This window comes from Chelonoidis abingdonii, chromosome 21 (assembly GCF_003597395.2).
Source record: "Chelonoidis abingdonii isolate Lonesome George chromosome 21, CheloAbing_2.0, whole genome shotgun sequence".
NCBI lineage: Eukaryota > Metazoa > Chordata > Testudines > Testudinidae > Chelonoidis > Chelonoidis abingdonii.
In genome coordinates this window covers 8,168,316-8,184,475 of record NC_133789.1, presented here as the reverse complement: position 1 = coordinate 8,184,475, position 16,160 = coordinate 8,168,316, and the positions used below count along the sequence as shown (strand labels likewise).

Genomic DNA, 16,160 nt, shown 5'->3' with positions numbered 1-16,160 from the left:
CAGACCTGGAACTAAGTAGCCCTAGGGAAAGGTATGGAGGGTACCAGAAGAGAAATGAGAACAAAAGTTCAAGTTAAATACACACGAGGGTATTTTCCCCCTGGAGAATGGTAGAAGTTTTGGAATCTGAAAGCATGGGCTGACTCCGTGTTGCTGTGTTTCGGAGCTAATAGCTGGAGTTTGTGGTGGCTAAATGGGGTTAGATCCTGAAGTGCAGTGAGAGAGAAATGTAGTCTGGGCGCAGAGCTGTGAGCTAGGACTCCGGGCTTCCATTGCTGGCTCTGACACTAGTTTCTTCTGAGGTGTTAGGCAAGTCATTTCCCCTCTCCACGCTTCATGTTCTGGAACCTAGAAGCAGCAGGCTAGTGCCTTGCCAGGTGTGGGGCGGGTGGGAGGGTTAGTTAATGGCCGTAGAGCAATGGCTCTCAACCTTCCCAGAGGACTGGACCCCTTTCGGGAGTCTGATTTGTCTTGCATACCTCAAGTTTCACCTCACTTAAACGACTTGCTTACAAAATCAACTAAAAAATACAAAAGCTTGTCAGCACACTGTTACTGAAATTGCTGACTCTCACTTTGACATATCATAAAATAAACTGATTGGAATATAACTGTTGTCCTTGCATTTCAGCGTATAGTATATAGAGCTGTATAAACAAGTCTTTGTCTCTGTGAAATTTTAGTTTGTACGGGCTTTGCTAGTGCTTTCCATGTAGCCTGTTGTAAAATCAAGCAAGTATCTAGGTAAGTTGATGTACCCCTGGAAGATCTCTGTGTACCCCCAGGGATACCTGCACTCCTGGTTGAAAATCACTGCTGCAGAGGGCTTTGCTGTTCTGAAGTACTAAGTGTTGCCATTGCTGCAAACATGCACATGGTTGAACTGGTCTCCCGCTCTCCCTAGCACTTCTGGGCTGGGCCAGGAGAGAATTAGCTATTTGGATTAGGTGGATGTACCCCTGTTACCAGTTCCCTGGGACTGCAGGAGGGTTCCTCAGCATTGCACCTTGCTTCTCCACATCTGTTGACTTTGCACCACCCAGCCCCCCCTTCCTGTGTTGAGGGCACGAGGCTCCTCCTCACAGGGCTGCAGGCCTGCTAGAGGAATGGGAGAGCTTGGAGCATTTGACCCTGCTCCCCTTTCAGTCCTTGCTGGGTCTTCCCTGCAGTAGCTCCTAATACTGGCTTCTTAGATTCATCGCCTCAGGTCAGGCCAGGCCTGGATCCAGCTGTAGTGCTGGCAGGATTTATCGGCACTGCACCTGGTGCTGTCTCTCCTCATTGGGCGGACGATTATATAAGCAGCACATGCGAGAAGGAGCCCCACCCCTTCTGCCGTGCCTGGATAACGCTGCCAGCGAGGGGTGGTGATTTGGCCAGCATGCTGAGGCAGCTGCACAGTGGCAAGAGAGCTCTCTAGGTTTGACCCCAGGAAGGCAGGGATGTTGGGACCTCTCAGACCTGGTCTCACTTGCTCAAGGAGCACTAATTTCCCTCCCAAGGGCCAGTGGTAACCTGTCCGCTCTGAAATGCCACCTCCTTGGGGCTCGCCCAGCCAGTGTACTAAGGAAGCCAATGGCTCCAGCTGGGGTCTTCTGGGATGAAGCTCGGAGTCTGGAGACAGCATTGCCTGTAACAGCGCCACTGCACCCTTTGTGTCTCGCAGGTGGGCAGCATGATGTCTGAGAACACGTCAGTGAGCTCCGCGGGGGGCATCACCCCCCTGCAGCAGATGCTGGCATCTGGGACCGGGGCTCTCTTCACATCTCTCTTTGGTAAGGGGTCAGCATGGGGATGGCTGAGCGAGGAGTGGGGCCGGAGAGACAGGGTGGGTGGGTGCAAGGATTTCCACGCGAGTTCAGGGTATGCACGTAAGGACATCAGGGAGCGTGCATGTGTATAAGGGGATGGGGATAAGTGTGCAAAGGGCAGGTGAGCTCACTATTCTGAACTTGGGACAATCTATAGGGCTTCTGCTAATACATCCATGGGCTATTCCATGGCTCAACTTCCCTTTCCTTGCAGCCCTCCCCCTGGAATCCCAGCTCCACTCCTTGTGTCTCATCCCTGATTAAAGTTTCTCCCAGAAAATCTGGCCTGGTCATTAAGAGGCTTAAAACTCCTTGGCAAGCTGGACTCTGGCTGTTTGCTGGGCACCAGAGGCTCTGCTGACCCTGGGCTCCAGAGGGAGGTGTGAGGAAGAGCAGGTTCTGGTCCTAGCTCTGGGAAGGAGGGTGGGTTCTGGTGATTAGAGCGAGCAGGAGAGGAGCATGGACTCCTGGGGTGTACTCTGAGCTCTGCCCACGCTCACGCTGAGCCCCCGTTTCCCTGTCAATATTAAATCCATTTCCAGATCTGTCTTTCGGGGGGAGGCATTGAGGTGTATTTGCTCACTCATTGATAAAGCACTCTGCCCCACCCTTTTGCCAACCACCCTACACTGGCCCCAGGTCTAAGTAGGTCCCTTCTCTTTCAGTGACTCCCCTGGATGTGGTGAAGATCCGGCTGCAGGCACAGAGGACGCCCTTCTCTAAAGGTAACTAAGTGCCCAAGGCAGAAATCTTGCCTTCTTGCCGCAGCTGGAGGCCAGGTAGGTGGTCTCCGAGCCTGTGACCTCTGCAGCAGCGAGCCCGGAAGGCGGTAGCTCAGGCCCTGGGTTGTTTCTCTCCCCAGCTTTGCCTGGCAGGTGTCTGTGAACCGCAGCAATCCCAGTCCCCTATACAGGGCGCAAGGGGAATTGTGAGGAGGAGCCTCTGCCTGGTTAGCGAAGGGTTTATCGGGTTCTGGGATATTTGGCTACTCAGTCTGAGCAGGGACTGCCTGCAGGCAGCAGAGCAGTGAAGATCTGTTGCAGTGGTCACCTGGGGTTGGTGCCCCCCTAATGAGGACACAGGTTCAGCAGAGGGGGTCTGGCAAGGCACCCTCAGGCTGCATCCCTGCTTAGGTCCTCACTCTTCCCCCATTTGGGAGCTTCTTTCCTTGGCCTTCTCCAGGAGGCCCATTTCTGACATGCCCCCTCCATACACTGAACCTGTGCAGCTGGCTTGAGTGGGATCAGCATTCCCACAACAGCACCCCAATAGTGTGCCACCCACACGGGGCTAAGAGCATCCTGCCTCTGGGGTGGGAACTGAACTCACATCTGTGTGGCCTTAGGGGAAGAGGGGATATGGGCTCAGGTGTCCTACAGGGCCTCGGAGCCGGTGTGTTGGGAGAGCTGGGCTGGGATGTCCTGTATGGCCCTGAAGTGGGTGGGTGGGTTGGTGGGGTGCCTGGCACATGTAAAGGGCTCCACAGAGCCAGGGACTGGTCATTATCTGTTGGCTACTAGTGGAGGCAGCTAGTCGGGCTCCCTCCTCTTGGCTCTGGCCTCCCTTCCAGCCTGACAGGAAGGAGCCCATCCCAGGCCTTGGCTTGTCCTGGCTGCTGCCCTGCGGGGTTGCTCTGCATTAATCACAACCAGCCTGAACTAACCCTGGCTGACGGTTCCAGGAGCAGCCAGGCCCTTTCAAGCGTCAGGAGGAGTTTGTCGCCCACAGACTGCGTGAGAATCCCTAGCCCGGCCACTTGGCTCCAGGTTCTCTTTTAAATAGTGAGCCAGGCCTGGGACACCTGTACGGACTGTCAGCGGGGGGGATTTCTGTAAGGATTAGAGCAGGGGTCTGAGAGTCAGGAATCCTGGGTTCTGATCCCACTGCCTCCCTCTGGGAGTCACTTCCCCTCCCTGTGCCTCAGCCTCCTTCCCCCCAAGCTATAAAACTTGAGAGCAGAAGGTCTGTTTGTTTTGTGAAGCACTTTGGAAGTTTCACGTGGAAGGGACTAGTGCAGGGATCGGCAACCTTTGGCACATGGCCTGTCAGGGAAATCTGCTGGCGGGCCAGGATAGTTTGTTTACCTGCAGTGTCCGCAGGTTCGGCTGATCACAGCTCCCACTGGCTGAGGTTTGCCATTCCAAGCCAATAGGGGCTGTGGGAAGCAGTGGCCAGCAGATCCCTTGGCCTGCGCCACTCTCCACAGTCCCCATTGGCCTGGAACAGTAAATAGCAGCCAGTGGGAGCTGCAATTGGCCAAACCCGCTGACGCTGCTGGTAAACAAACCGGCCCAGCCCACCAATGGATTTCCCTGCTGGGCCATGTGCCGAAGGTTGCCGATCCCTGGACTAGAGAGACAGCGGGCTAGTCTGGTGGAACAAGGGGGTCCTTGGAATCTGTATTGGGCTGAATTCAGGTGACTTGACTGCCAGAGTCATGCTGCTAAATAGATCGTGGACATACCTGCGACTGCTTAGCTGTGGGGGGCTATGGCACAGATGTTAAGAGAAGCCTCCCTGTTGCAGGCAGGTGGAAGTGACTTGTGTTATCAGCGGATGCTGGGGGGATGGAGCATTCTCAGATCTCATCCGAGCTCAAGTCAGCTTTCCAAACCCGAGTGGCTTGCCCCAGAACAGCCCCCACATCCCAGCTCTCTGCTGATAGCAGGACACGGGGGTCCCTGCCTTCCCAGACCATGCACTGCTAGCACCCACCTGCCCAGCTCCTGAGAGCTTGGCCGCTGCCAGCAGGGAGGGTGTCCCTGCCTGTCGCTAAATGTGTCCCTGTTGTGTGTTTCAGTGTTGTCAGTAGAGTGTGTGCCCTGGAGCGTTCACCAGTCCAAATGTGAGTATCTCTGGGTATTATCCTTTCGCCCTCTTCCTGCTAACAGCCTCCCGTGGCTGCTGACCCTCGACAGCTCCATCCCACCCCAGGGAGAACCTATTCTCCATAGCTGCAGTCTCCAGAGCAGGGCAGTGCAGGGCTCTGTGCACCCTTGGTCACCTCACACCATCTTCCTTCCATACCTACTGCAGTGAAGTCTAGTTCTGAGTCTTCTGGGGGTCAGGTGCTGTCTGATGGTTAGAGGAGGGGGCACTGGGAGCCACAACCCTGGGTTCTGTTCCCAGCCCTGCCACTGACTGACTCCATGGCCTTGGGTAAGTCCCCTCACCTCTGTGCCTCCCAGGCATGGAGGTAATTGAGACTGACCCTGCAGGCTGTTTGTCATGAGGCAGGTGAGGCCTGGGAATGGTTCTCCCATCCCTGGAGACAGGACCTGGGAGTTGTTGGTTTGCTGAGTCGTGGCTGTGTTAGGGGCCTCTGGATTTTATTCTTTTTCCCCTCCTCATACCCCATGGCCCATTCTGTAACCACCCCGCTCCTGGAATAGCTATGCAGGACAGAGACACCTGCGATGGAGGGGCCCCTTGAGCGTATCCAGCTCTGCTGGTTGATACTCTCGCAGCAAGCCTGTCACCGTGCCTCTCCCCCCCCCCCCAATATCCTGGATGGATTGCAGGGGGCCCCTCATTCTCCCCCCCCCCCCCCCCACACACTGAAGGGTTACTAGCGCTCTGTGAGAAACAACATGCTGGAAGCTGGCTGTCCCAGGCCATTTGGAGGTTCAACACTAGCCGGTTTCCCTGCAGGAGCGCATGTGGGCCTCTCTGTCTGTCTCCCTTCTGTCCTCCCCTCCTGCTGCCCGCTTGGATCCCTGCTGACCCTAACCTGCCACCTGCAGTTATGCCCTGGGCATGGAAATCAGACTGGCTTGTAGGGGTGGCTGATACTCATGGTGCTGCTGTCTGGGGATGGCTCTAGTGAGGTTGGCTACCTTGTCCCCACCTGCCTTTCCTTTGCCCATCTGGCAGCTTCCCACACCAGGCTCCCGTGCCCACTGCTACCTCTCCCCCTGCTAGGCTCCCATCTCTGCAGGGCTTGCTCTGAGGTCCATCCCTGGGGAAGATTGTCCCTGGCGTTTGGCAGAGGGCTGCTTTAACCTGTATCTGGCTCTCAGCGGCCACTAGGCACAGAAAGGGATTTGAATGGGATCCTGGGGAAGGGAGCCAGGCAGACCCCAGGACGCCTCATCCAATCCCTCAGGGTGACAGGGCTGACGCTGACTCGTGGAGGCAGGTGGCCTCCTGCCAGGACAGGCTGTTAGTGCAGGCTGACAGGACGGCTTTAGGGCGAGTGCATCACAGGGATGAGGGGAACGTGATGGAGTCGGACAGTTTCCCAGGACTCACCCTTTTTCCCTTGCCATACTTCTGCTCTGGTGCCTTTATTCTGCATGACAGGATTGGGGCAAGTCTCTGCCTCCGCCTGCTCACCCTCCCAGTAAACATGCCTGTGTCCCAGGCCTGTGGTAACAATGGCTTGGGGTAGGCCTGACCACTCCAGGGTGCCCTGTCTGAGATGAGCCTGGGCCTGGCTGCTCCAGCTGTCTACACCCCTGCTGACCTGTCCAGCTCCCCACGAGCTCTCCCACCCCTTGGCTGCCCTGTCTGCCCAGCAGCCCTCCCACTCCTTGCTGGCAGGAGAGCAGGGGCAGCGCCCCATGGGGCTCAGGGAGACTGAAAGAGGAGCAGAGTTCTGGGGGAGGCAGGGAATGGGGCAGAGAGGAGCTGGCAGGGCCCTTAGGGGTATAGCCCTGCCCCCCTGCCGAGGGTCCTTGCAGAAGGAAAGGGCAGAGCCTGGAGCAGGGAGGGGGTTTGGGGGTGGGGAAGGGAAGAGCCTGAAGCAGGCTGGGCTGGGCCCGAGTTTAACCCCACTCTGTCTCCCCTGCTGCCTCCTACAGGGAAATGTTTCGTGTACTGCAATGGGCTCATGGACCACTTGTACGTATGCCAGAACGGGAGCAGCTGCACCGCCTGGTACAAGGCCCCCACCCGTTTCACTGGCACCCTGGTGAGGCTCTTCTCCTGCTGGGGACCTGGCTGCCTTGGCAGGGCAGAGGGGAGCTGAAGCCAGTGCAGGGTTAGGCCGATGGTTCAATGGCCAGGCTGCATGCGGCAGTTTGGGCACCCTGGTCTGAGACCTGCTGAGCCACCTGGCAGGATGAATGGAGGTGTGGGGGAGGAGAACGGGCCAGGTGCACCAGCATTCAGAGCAGCTTCACCCACCCCACTCCTAGGTGGCTCTAGCTCTAGCTCTCTGGAGGGGAAGGGTTAATTTGCAAGAGTGGTGTGTAAGAGGGTGTGCCTATCCTGTAGTGCCCCTGCTGGCCAAGCATGGCTCTGCAGAGGCCTGCCTCAGTTTCCCTTTATCTCAGGGCTCCTTAATAAATGCCACACTGGCTTTTTCGTGGCTAATGTCGCACCTGGTTTAACCAGACTGTTCAAAACAGTCCTCAAAGGCCCAAAACAAAGTCCATCATCACAACACCAGTTCATCCTCAGCTCAGATGTCCCCAGCCCATCCTGGCGCACTAGCCAGGGCTCAGCCTTGTACCCCCTGCTCTCTTGGCCCACCCCTGGTTTCCCAGGGTCTCCTGCTCTCTGCAGCCCCTGCTGTGACTTCCTCTAGCAGCACCTGTACCTGCCCTGGGTTGAGAGAGCTCACAGGTGCCTTCCCTTAAGCCCAGTTGGGGAGCAGGAAACCAGCCAGCTGTACTTCCTCCCCATTCCCTTAGGGGCCAGTTACCCTGTGGTGAGGGCTAAGCTGGAGAAGCAGCAGAGCTTGGAGTGAGAGGGAAAGACACAGCCCTTGGGTAGGCTCTGGAATGGGTATCTGGTCTCCCTTTCAGGCTACAGGGCTGTCCCTAGTATGGGGGAAGCCTCCTCCTCCCCCTACTCTGTAACCCTCTTGTGCTCTCTTCCTTTCAGGATGCCTTTGTGAAGATCACACGTTACGAGGGCATTCGGTCTCTGTGGAGCGGCCTGCCACCCACCTTGTGAGTCTGGGCACCGAGTGTTACAGCCCTTCCCCGCTGCATGCCTGCTCTAAGGGAGGTCACATGCAAACACCTGGGCCCCCCTGCCTGCAGTGCTAGCCAGCTGTGCAATCCCAGTCTTCCTGCAGAGCCCACACAACCCAGGCGCTGGCGCTACTGGTAACTCCTGGCCTTTGCCCTGGGGTCTCTGACTGCAGGAGGTGGGGGGTGACTGTCCTGCAGTGACCCAGAATCCTTGGTTATCCCTGGACTGCAGACTGTTTGCCTCCCACCTCCCCAGACCCCCATCCTGCCTTTTCCACTCCCTCTCTGTAAGAGGGTGTGCCTGCCCTCTATCACCCCCCACTGGCCAAGCGTGGCTCTGCAGAGGCCTGCCTCAGTTTCCTCTGAGGCTCCTTGACAAACCCCACAAGGGCTGTGTCACAGCAAATGCCACCTCTGTCTGGGGCTGGCAGAAACAGCGCAAAACAATTCTCTAACAAAGCCCATCACAACACAAAAGTTCATACCCAGCTCTGGTGTCCTCAGCTGGTCCTGGAGCTCATCACCTGTCCCGGCCCTTCCTAGCCAGTGCTCAGCCCATTTTTAGCCCTCCCTGGCTCAGAGAGGTCAGCAAGGAAACCCCCTCTGCTGCCCTCCTTGCCTTCCCTGGGTCACTAGCAGGGTCTTCCTACTCCTTGTAGCAGTGCTCTGATCTTAGCTGGGCTGAGAGCTGTCTGGAGACCAACCTTCCCCTGCTGCTTCTTCCCTTTATAAGATCCAGATGCCTTCCCTTAAGCCCAGCTGGGCAGCAGCTAATTAGTCCCAGGTGCACTGGCCTCCCCTCCCCTGTTCCCTCTTAAAGGGGCCAGTCACCCCATGACACTCCCCCAGACAGCCATCCTTCGCCCTCTGACCTTTCAGGCAGAGCTGTGTGCATGTGGCGTTTTGACAGGCTCCTCTGTGTGCAGGCAAACGGAAATCCACCCCTCCCATTGCTCTCTGCGAGATGGGTCCCACTACTTTGCCGGAGAATGAGAGGGGCTGTGTCAAGGCCCAGCTGGGATGTGTGTGTGGGAGGGATTATGCCTAGAGCAATCTGCCCCACCACTCGGCATGGAGCATGACACGAGTTGGCAGGTGATGCTGACGGGTCCCTCTCCTTGACAGGGTGATGGCGGTGCCTGCCACGGTGATCTATTTCACCACCTACGACCAGCTGCGTGATTATCTGCGCTGCCGGATGAGCAGGCAAGGGGCCCATATCCCCCTGGTGGCTGGTGCCCTTGCCAGACGTGAGTACTCTGCATTCAGGGTCCATGGACCTTGCAGCCTCTTCCCCCACCCTCCCCACCTGCTCCTCTGGCCCAGGGGTAAAGAATCATTCCAAATGGACAATGGTCTGCCTTGTTTTCTAGCAGCAAGGGTCATTAACCGTCAGCACAGTTGGCCCGGGGTGGTGAAGCTGGATTCTCCGTCCCTGGCTGTTTGTAAATCAAGAGCGGGTGTTTTTCTAAAAGCCCTGCTGTAGGGATCATAGCCTGTGTTATGCAAGGGTCCCTTCTGGCCTGGGAATCTATGAATCCCTGGGCCCTGCGCATCCATGGTTAGAGAACTCCTGGATCAGTACCCTGCCCTGTTGCGGATTCCCTGGGGGACCTCATGCACAGCCCTGCCCCTCCCTGGGCTTTCATTTCCCCAGCTCCCTGCAGTCGGAAAGGCTCAACCTACCCCCTGCTGCACTGAATCACAGTGAGATCCTCATGCTGGGATGAGCCTTAAGCTGCTCTCCCAGGTGTAACGTGCTGTAAACAAGAAGCGATCCCAGCAGACAGCTCCTTGCCAAACCCGATGGGCCAGTGCCAGGGCTGGCCCCTCTGGACTCCTGCCCCACGTGCTCTCACCATTCTAGGAATTGCAGGTGACTGGCCTGTTTGCACATGGGGGTGAGAGAGGCCTGGCCTTGCCCGTCGTTGCGCCCTTGCTGCTGGCTTGTCGGTAGCTGATGTTCTGACTCCCTCCCTCAGTGGGCGCGGTGACGGTGATCAGCCCCTTGGAACTCATCCGGACTAAGATGCAGTCCCGGCCGCTGAGCTACCGCGAGCTGCGCATCTGCATCCAGTCCTCGGTGGCCCAGGATGGCTGGCTGTCCCTCTGGAGGGGCTGGGGGCCCACGGTGCTGCGGGACGTTCCCTTCTCAGGTATACCACACCGAAAAGGGGTGCTGGGGACAGGTGAGGGGGCTGCGAGCCGCACTGGGGCTGGTCTTCTCCACCTGGCGCTGGGGCCGTAGGGAAAGGTTTGACTCAGGACAAGAATTCCCTTCTTGCCATCTGCAGTTGGTGTCATGCTGATAGCATGGGGCTGCCTACAGAAGGCACTGACAGGCCAAGCTCCAGTCCCTATCCCTTCTGTGCATCTCTTGTCCAGGGCAAAGTTTTTTACCTGACAGTGGTGACTCCAGAGCGAAGGATTTTCAGACCCCGTCCCCACCTGAGCCAGGATACCAGTTTGGTGGATCTCAGCCCAGTTCCAGGGCCCTTCATGCCAGGAAAAGCAGCCTTTCAATGGGTACTGATAGGCCTGCCAATTCCTGGTGTCAGCCGAACGGCCAGGGACCTCCCATCTCTCCCATGTGCTCGCTCCCAGTCAGGGCTGGGCTGGGCAGGGGGATGTTTGCCTTTTGCTGTATCTGCTCTGAGGCTGATAGATTGAGGAGTTCAGTCCCCAGGGCTGGGGCTCAGTGCCAGAGGGCAGTGCCCCAGGAGCAGCAGTGGAGGTGGCTGCTGATGCTTCTAACCCGTGGCCCTGGTGTGTCTCTCTCAGCTCTCTACTGGTTTAACTACGAGCTGGTGAAGGAATGGCTCTGCCGTCAGTCCCGGCTTGACGAAGCCACTTTCATGGTCAGCTTCACAGCTGGGGCCATCTCGGGGACTGTGAGTATAGGAGCTTCTGTTCTGGCCTGGGGGATCCAAGTTTCTGCTTGGGTTTGAAGGGAGCCCACTGGGCTACCTCCATCCCCAGAATGTTGGAATTCTAACCAGGGGAAACAGCCCTGCTGGAAGCAGAAGGGTTTCAGGGCGTTTTATTTGAGTGCAGTTTATTTGGGGGTCAGCTGTTCCCCTCCTTGAAATGCTGGGACCTTGGATCCAGCAGCCTTGGCCAGCTTGGGCCCGGATAGACCATTACGGGTTTTCAGATGCCTTTGCCTGCCCCTGCACAAGGCACAGGCAGTACCTGCCCCAGAGCAATGTCTGCGCAGGGACCAGCCTGGAGTAGGGGGATGCAGTGGGAGCTGGGGGGTGGTTGTTACACCAGAGGCCAGGAGACTCGGCCCCTCGTGGGCAGAGGTTCTAACCTGCTTAGGACAATGGGTGGAGGAGGGCTGAGCGCTTGGAGGGTGGGTGGTAGGGGCTGATTTCAGCATCTCTTGGCATGAGGGAGAAGTGCTGTAGGGGGAGACACTGGGGTCCCCAGCTGTGGCTTGGGAATGATAGGCAGCTTCTCCCCTTCCTCCAGGTGGCTGCTGTGCTGACACTGCCCTTCGACGTGGTGAAGACCCAGCGACAGATTGAGCTGGGGGACATGGAGACGCTCCAAGGTGAGGGGCTCATGGGGAGCCCGACGGGAGCCCAGGAACATGGGACTCTGAGCAGCCTCAGCCTTTGGCTCCAGCGGAAAATCCGTCTGGAATGGCCCGTCAGGGGGGCTGGCTGCTTTCACTGCCCAGAGGGGGAGCTGTGATTCTGCACACACACAGGACAGGAGGGAGCGCTGGCTCCTCTGGAGCAGACACCCAGTGTCCAGCTGCTGCTCATGGCCTGGGGGGGGGAAGCATTGGAAAGTGGGGCAGACCCTTCCCTAGGGTGAGTGGTGGGTACTAGCACCCCCTTCCCCTCATACCTTCGCTTTGCCTTTGCCCCGCAGTGGCTGCCTCCAAGTCCTCATCCACCTGGCTGCTGCTGAGGAGGATCCGAGCTGAGTTTGGCACCCGTGGGCTCTTCGCAGGTAACTGGAACGGCAGCTGGACCGGCTGTAGGATGAGGGGTGGGGAGCAACCGCATTTCCAGGGCTGCCAGCTAGCGGGAGCGGGTAACACTGCTCTCTCTGCCTCCTGCAGGCTTCCTGCCCCGTGTCATCAAGGTGGCCCCGGCCTGCGCCATCATGATCAGCACCTACGAGTTCGGCAAGAGCTTCTTCCAGAAGCTGAACCAGGAGCGACAGCTCAGCAGCCTGTGAGCGCCAGGGCGGGCAGAGCCCCCGCAGTACAGCCTCCAAACTAAGCACCCTGTGGGCCAGGGCCAGGCGGAGGAGCCAGCCCCTGGTTGGTGGGGAGTTCCCCAGAGGTGGCAAGCGGGAGGTGACTGCAGAGATCAGTGCTGGGATTCAGCTGCCAAAGCCAGGGCCTTTCATTTCATCCAGCCCCCTTTCCTGGGGGCGACAGCGGTGGTTCTGCCTCCCTACTTCTCAGCTCCTGCTGAGATCCACTGGGAACGGACCTCCCTGCTAGCAACAACATCTTCCCCCAACATGCCCTGTGCTGGGATATGCAACGTCCAAGTGCCTTCTAGTCTCGCTCGCTCCTTGTGTTTCTTGCATCCACCTCTGCGAGTTTCCCGTCTGCCTCCCTCAGGGGCGAGCTAGAGAGGCTGCCAGAGCAGCGTGGGCATCCTGGTGCTTCCCAGCTGAGAACGGTCAGGCCTGTTTGTCTTTGACAAAATCTCACCTCCACCCTCCCTTCCCAGCTGACACATTCCTGGTTTGGAGGCTGCCTGCGCCTGCCGGGGGCCGCTCTCCAGCCTGTGACGAGCCCCCCAGCGGCGGGTGCCCTGCTCCTGGCATCTGATCGCGCTGGCCCCTTGATGGGGGCAGAAATAAGCTGTAGTGGGAGTGAGGGAGTTGTCCTCTGGCGAACGCAGAGGAGCCGCTCCCTGCCCAGCCTGGGGGGGAGCAGATCAGCCCAACGGAGGGGATCCCCTGCGTGAATTGACTGCCTCCCCAGGCCACACCCTGCCAACGACCAAGAGCCTTTCTCTTCCAAAGACTTAGAGCGACTAGGGGACGAAGGGCAACAGCCCCTCCTGCTCGGAGTCTCTCCACAGCTGTTCCTGCTGCTGGCTGGATTTAGCCCTGCGATTGGGTCCTAACCCACCTCCTGCTCTCTCCGCACGCCCCATTGCCCTAGGTCACCTCCTGTGGGGCAGCAATACAAAGGACAGTTGGGCCCTGGACTCCAGGCCAGTCTCCCCTAGGTAGCACCATGGCTTCTTTCACTCAGGACTTCTCCATTCCTGTCTGCCCCCTGGAAGGCAGAGCTCTGGGGCTCAGGCCCCCAGGCGGCCCATGCTCTGACAAGACACCTTGCTGCTGGTAATGGACGCCACCCACTGGCGCTCCCTGCTGTTGACAAAGATGTGAAATCTCCAGGGCAGAGATTCCCTGCCAAAGTGCCCCCATACTCTTAGGGTCAGTAGCCGGACAAGTAGCCATCCTCCTTCCTGTTGGTAACACACATGCCTGCTGGCTGGTTGCAGGAATGGGGATTCATGGCGACTTCCTTCAATAAAAGACATTTTATGTGAAATTTGCGCTTGAAAACCCTCGCCCCACCTGCCTGTTCTCCCTCCATCACCTCAGCTGCTGGGAGGGGCGGGGGAGCGCTAAGGGCTGCTCTGCCAGCTGTTGGCAAGGGGTTAGGATTTGTCCTCCTGCAATGAGCAGCCATTGATCTCTGCTGGGGAGGGCTTGTGTGCATCACGGTGTGATTGGGGGAAGGGGAGGAGTGGTACTTCCTGTCACAGTGTCTGTGCAGGGTGGGAATTGATTGGAGTTCCCCTCGTTGGGGCACAGGCAGGGTGCAGAGACCCCAGCAGGGAGCCCCTTGGCTAATGAAGGGCCAGAGATTAACCAAAGCCCCCTCGCTCTCTCCTCACCTGGACCTGGGGCCCAGAGAGCCCTTCTGCAAATGCTGTGCTGTGGTGTTTGGGGACTGTCCGGTCCTCCAGCCAGCTCAGTGAGGGGGGCGCTGAGAGTATTTTAGTAAGAAACTGCAAATTGGTGGGCGGGGGACACAAGGTGTGGTTGTGTGTGAGCTGGTAGGGGAAGGGGCTGTGGAGCAGGACACAACCCAGCACCACCTGTTTTCTGCTGCCATGATGCATGGGAAGGCCGTGTGTGTGTGTGTCCTGCAAGACAGCCCCACTCGTGGGGGTGGCAATGCCATGCCCTTCCCTGCCTGTTCAGTGGGGGGCGGGGGGGAGCTGTTGCCCACCCTGCCTGTGGGTTCTCAAGCTGTTGTCAGAGTTATGAGGAAAGCCGGGAGGATGAATAAACCAACACCCCACTCCCTGGTTCTCCACAGGGGGCGGGGGGGGGCACTTTCTACCTTCAGTGGATCAAGCCCCTCTGCTTTTCCAGGGCCAGAGTTGGATCAGTACCTGCTTCCTCCAGCCTTGCCCTACCCTGCCTCCAGCCAAACAAGGTTCATCAGCAAAGCTGTGATACTGCCACACACACCCCCACCCTGTGGTGGGGCTCAGACCTAGAGGGGGCCACAATCCTGCTGGTGCTGAGGGTGCTTTCTAAGGGGCAAACACACCTCGGGCCCTTTACCCACAGGCATCCGTAGGAGAGGGCGGCCCAGCTGGTGGTTAAGGCACGGGCGTGGGGTTCAGGGGATCTTGGTTGTAATCTCAGCTCTGCCCCAGCCTCCCTGTGTGCCTCAGTTTCCCTGCTGTAGCGAGTGGGGTGATACCGCCTGGTCTCACGGGAGAGACTGCCAGTCACCTGATCGCTGGGAAGGGCCTCGACACCCTGCAGTGGAAGGGGCTAGGCTTTGGGAGTGCTTGGCTGAAAAGCAGGAGTCCCAAGCCCAGAGTTGGGCTGCTCTCTGCCCTTGGTGCATTCCTGTTGTGGCCCCCACTGTCCCCTGCTCAGCTGTAGATGCAGCAGGGCTTCTTTTCAGCTCCCCCACACCCCAGCTGGCATTGGGGAATGTGGAGCAGTGATGCCCCTACCTTGCCCCATGGTTATCCCTGCAGTGCCTGATTGCTGCAGTCCTGACCTGCCGCTCTGCTGTATCTCCACAGACCTCACCTCCATTACTTCCTGCCTGAGGTCAGAGTAATGTGAGGGGCTCACCCCACCCCCCAGCCTGCAGGAATATGAGCACCCCGCACACAGCAAGAGGAATCCTGGCTCTCTGCAAACACCTTCCTCAGCAGCTCCCTGCTCAGCCCTGCTAACAAAGGGGGTTAAAGGCTGCTGCCCCAGGGTTGGCTCTCTCCTCTCCTTCTCCCCCTTGCGCCTGAGCCTCGCAGAGCAGCCAGCGGTTAACAGGCTCCAGGGCTCATTCCCTCACCCCAGCTGCCTCCCAGAGCATCCTCCACCAAAGAGCCTCCTTTAGTGCCCCCAGCTGCGCTAGGTGGCAGATGAGCCAAAACACCCCTTGCAGGAATGCCATGGGCACCCAGGCAGGGGAGTCCCCACCATAAGGCTGGGGTGAATCAGAGAAAAACCCAGAGAGGGAGACTGGGTTGGTGAAGCCCCTGACCTGACATGGCATGCGCCTCAGCTCCTTGCCTCAAGCACTAACGTGACCAGTGTCTAGGCCCGCAGGCCTCTCCCTTAACGGCATCATGGGCACCACGCTTGGACATGCACGTAGCAGGCCCAGCGCAGTTTGCAGCTGGCTTCAGTGCAGAGTCAGGCTCGCGAGTCTGGCTGAGGTCTTTCTGGGACAGCTTGAGCAGACGTCCGCTTAACCCTGGGAGGGTGGAGCCTAGAGGTGTAGCTCTAGGGTTAGATATGAGGGCAGCTGCACCTGTACCTCCACAAGCTGCTGCAACACGCCCCCCAAAGGGCTGCTGGCTGCAGGGACCCAGCGTGAGAGCTCACGAGGAACCCGGGTTGCATTGGTGCTCAGCACCGCTAGCTCCCATTGACTGCAGGCCTTTGCAAGCAGTCACACGGGCTCAGCGCTCGCTGAAGATCAGGCCACAAGGCACCTTGCAGGGAGCTTCTAAAATCAGGGGCTGCATCTGAATGGCTTGGCTGTGATGGAGAGGAGCATGGTGGCTAGTGGCGGAGGAGCTGGGCACCCTTGCAGCAGGCTTGGAGGATGGGTGCATGCGCCTACCTCCATGACCCCTGGGGCATCCCGCCGGAGCGGTCAGGACTGAGAGTCTCACTGTAACGTCCCCCCGCAACTCCCTCGTTAGGAAGCCAGTTTCCATCAGCTACAGGAGCCCCGGCAGGCCCAGGCTCATGGTGCCAGGGCATTTTGTGTGGGCGTTTAGCTCTATCTGCGATGACCGCCAGCTGGCCAACAGTCCAGCGATTGACCCAGAGCTCCAAGCACCTGCTCAATATCTGGGATTGTAAGAGATGCGGGTATCTGCAGGGCAGGCACTGAGAGGCCCCTACAATGCACTGACTGGGTGGGTTACATCTACACTGAAAACAATGGGAGACT

The 16,160-nt window shown here is 58.3% G+C and overlaps 1 protein-coding gene across 3 annotated transcripts in view; it reads left to right on the top strand.

Moving 5' to 3' along the window:
• The window catches only part of SLC25A39 (solute carrier family 25 member 39), a 154,164-nt gene extending 140,893 nt beyond the window's left edge, over positions 1–13,271 (top strand). The window contains exons 2-12 of one of the 3 annotated variants that reach the window (XM_075059699.1): positions 1,666–1,775; positions 2,477–2,536; positions 4,612–4,656; positions 6,614–6,723; positions 7,641–7,708; positions 8,858–8,982; positions 9,715–9,888; positions 10,514–10,623; positions 11,207–11,288; positions 11,615–11,695; positions 11,808–13,271. In XM_075059699.1, coding sequence (XP_074915800.1) covers positions 1,666–1,775; positions 2,477–2,536; positions 4,612–4,656; positions 6,614–6,723; positions 7,641–7,708; positions 8,858–8,982; positions 9,715–9,888; positions 10,514–10,623; positions 11,207–11,288; positions 11,615–11,695; positions 11,808–11,926 — 1,084 coding nt within the window. In that variant the 3' untranslated portion in view covers positions 11,927–13,271. Of the gene's footprint in view, positions 1–1,374; positions 1,776–2,476; positions 2,537–4,611; positions 4,657–6,613; positions 6,724–7,640; positions 7,709–8,857; positions 8,983–9,714; positions 9,889–10,513; positions 10,624–11,206; positions 11,289–11,614; positions 11,696–11,807 lie in introns of those variants that run through there. The other 2 variants (XM_032791581.2, XM_032791583.2) reach the window with 2 other exon arrangements.
• The last annotated feature ends 2,889 nt before the right edge of the window (positions 13,272–16,160 follow it).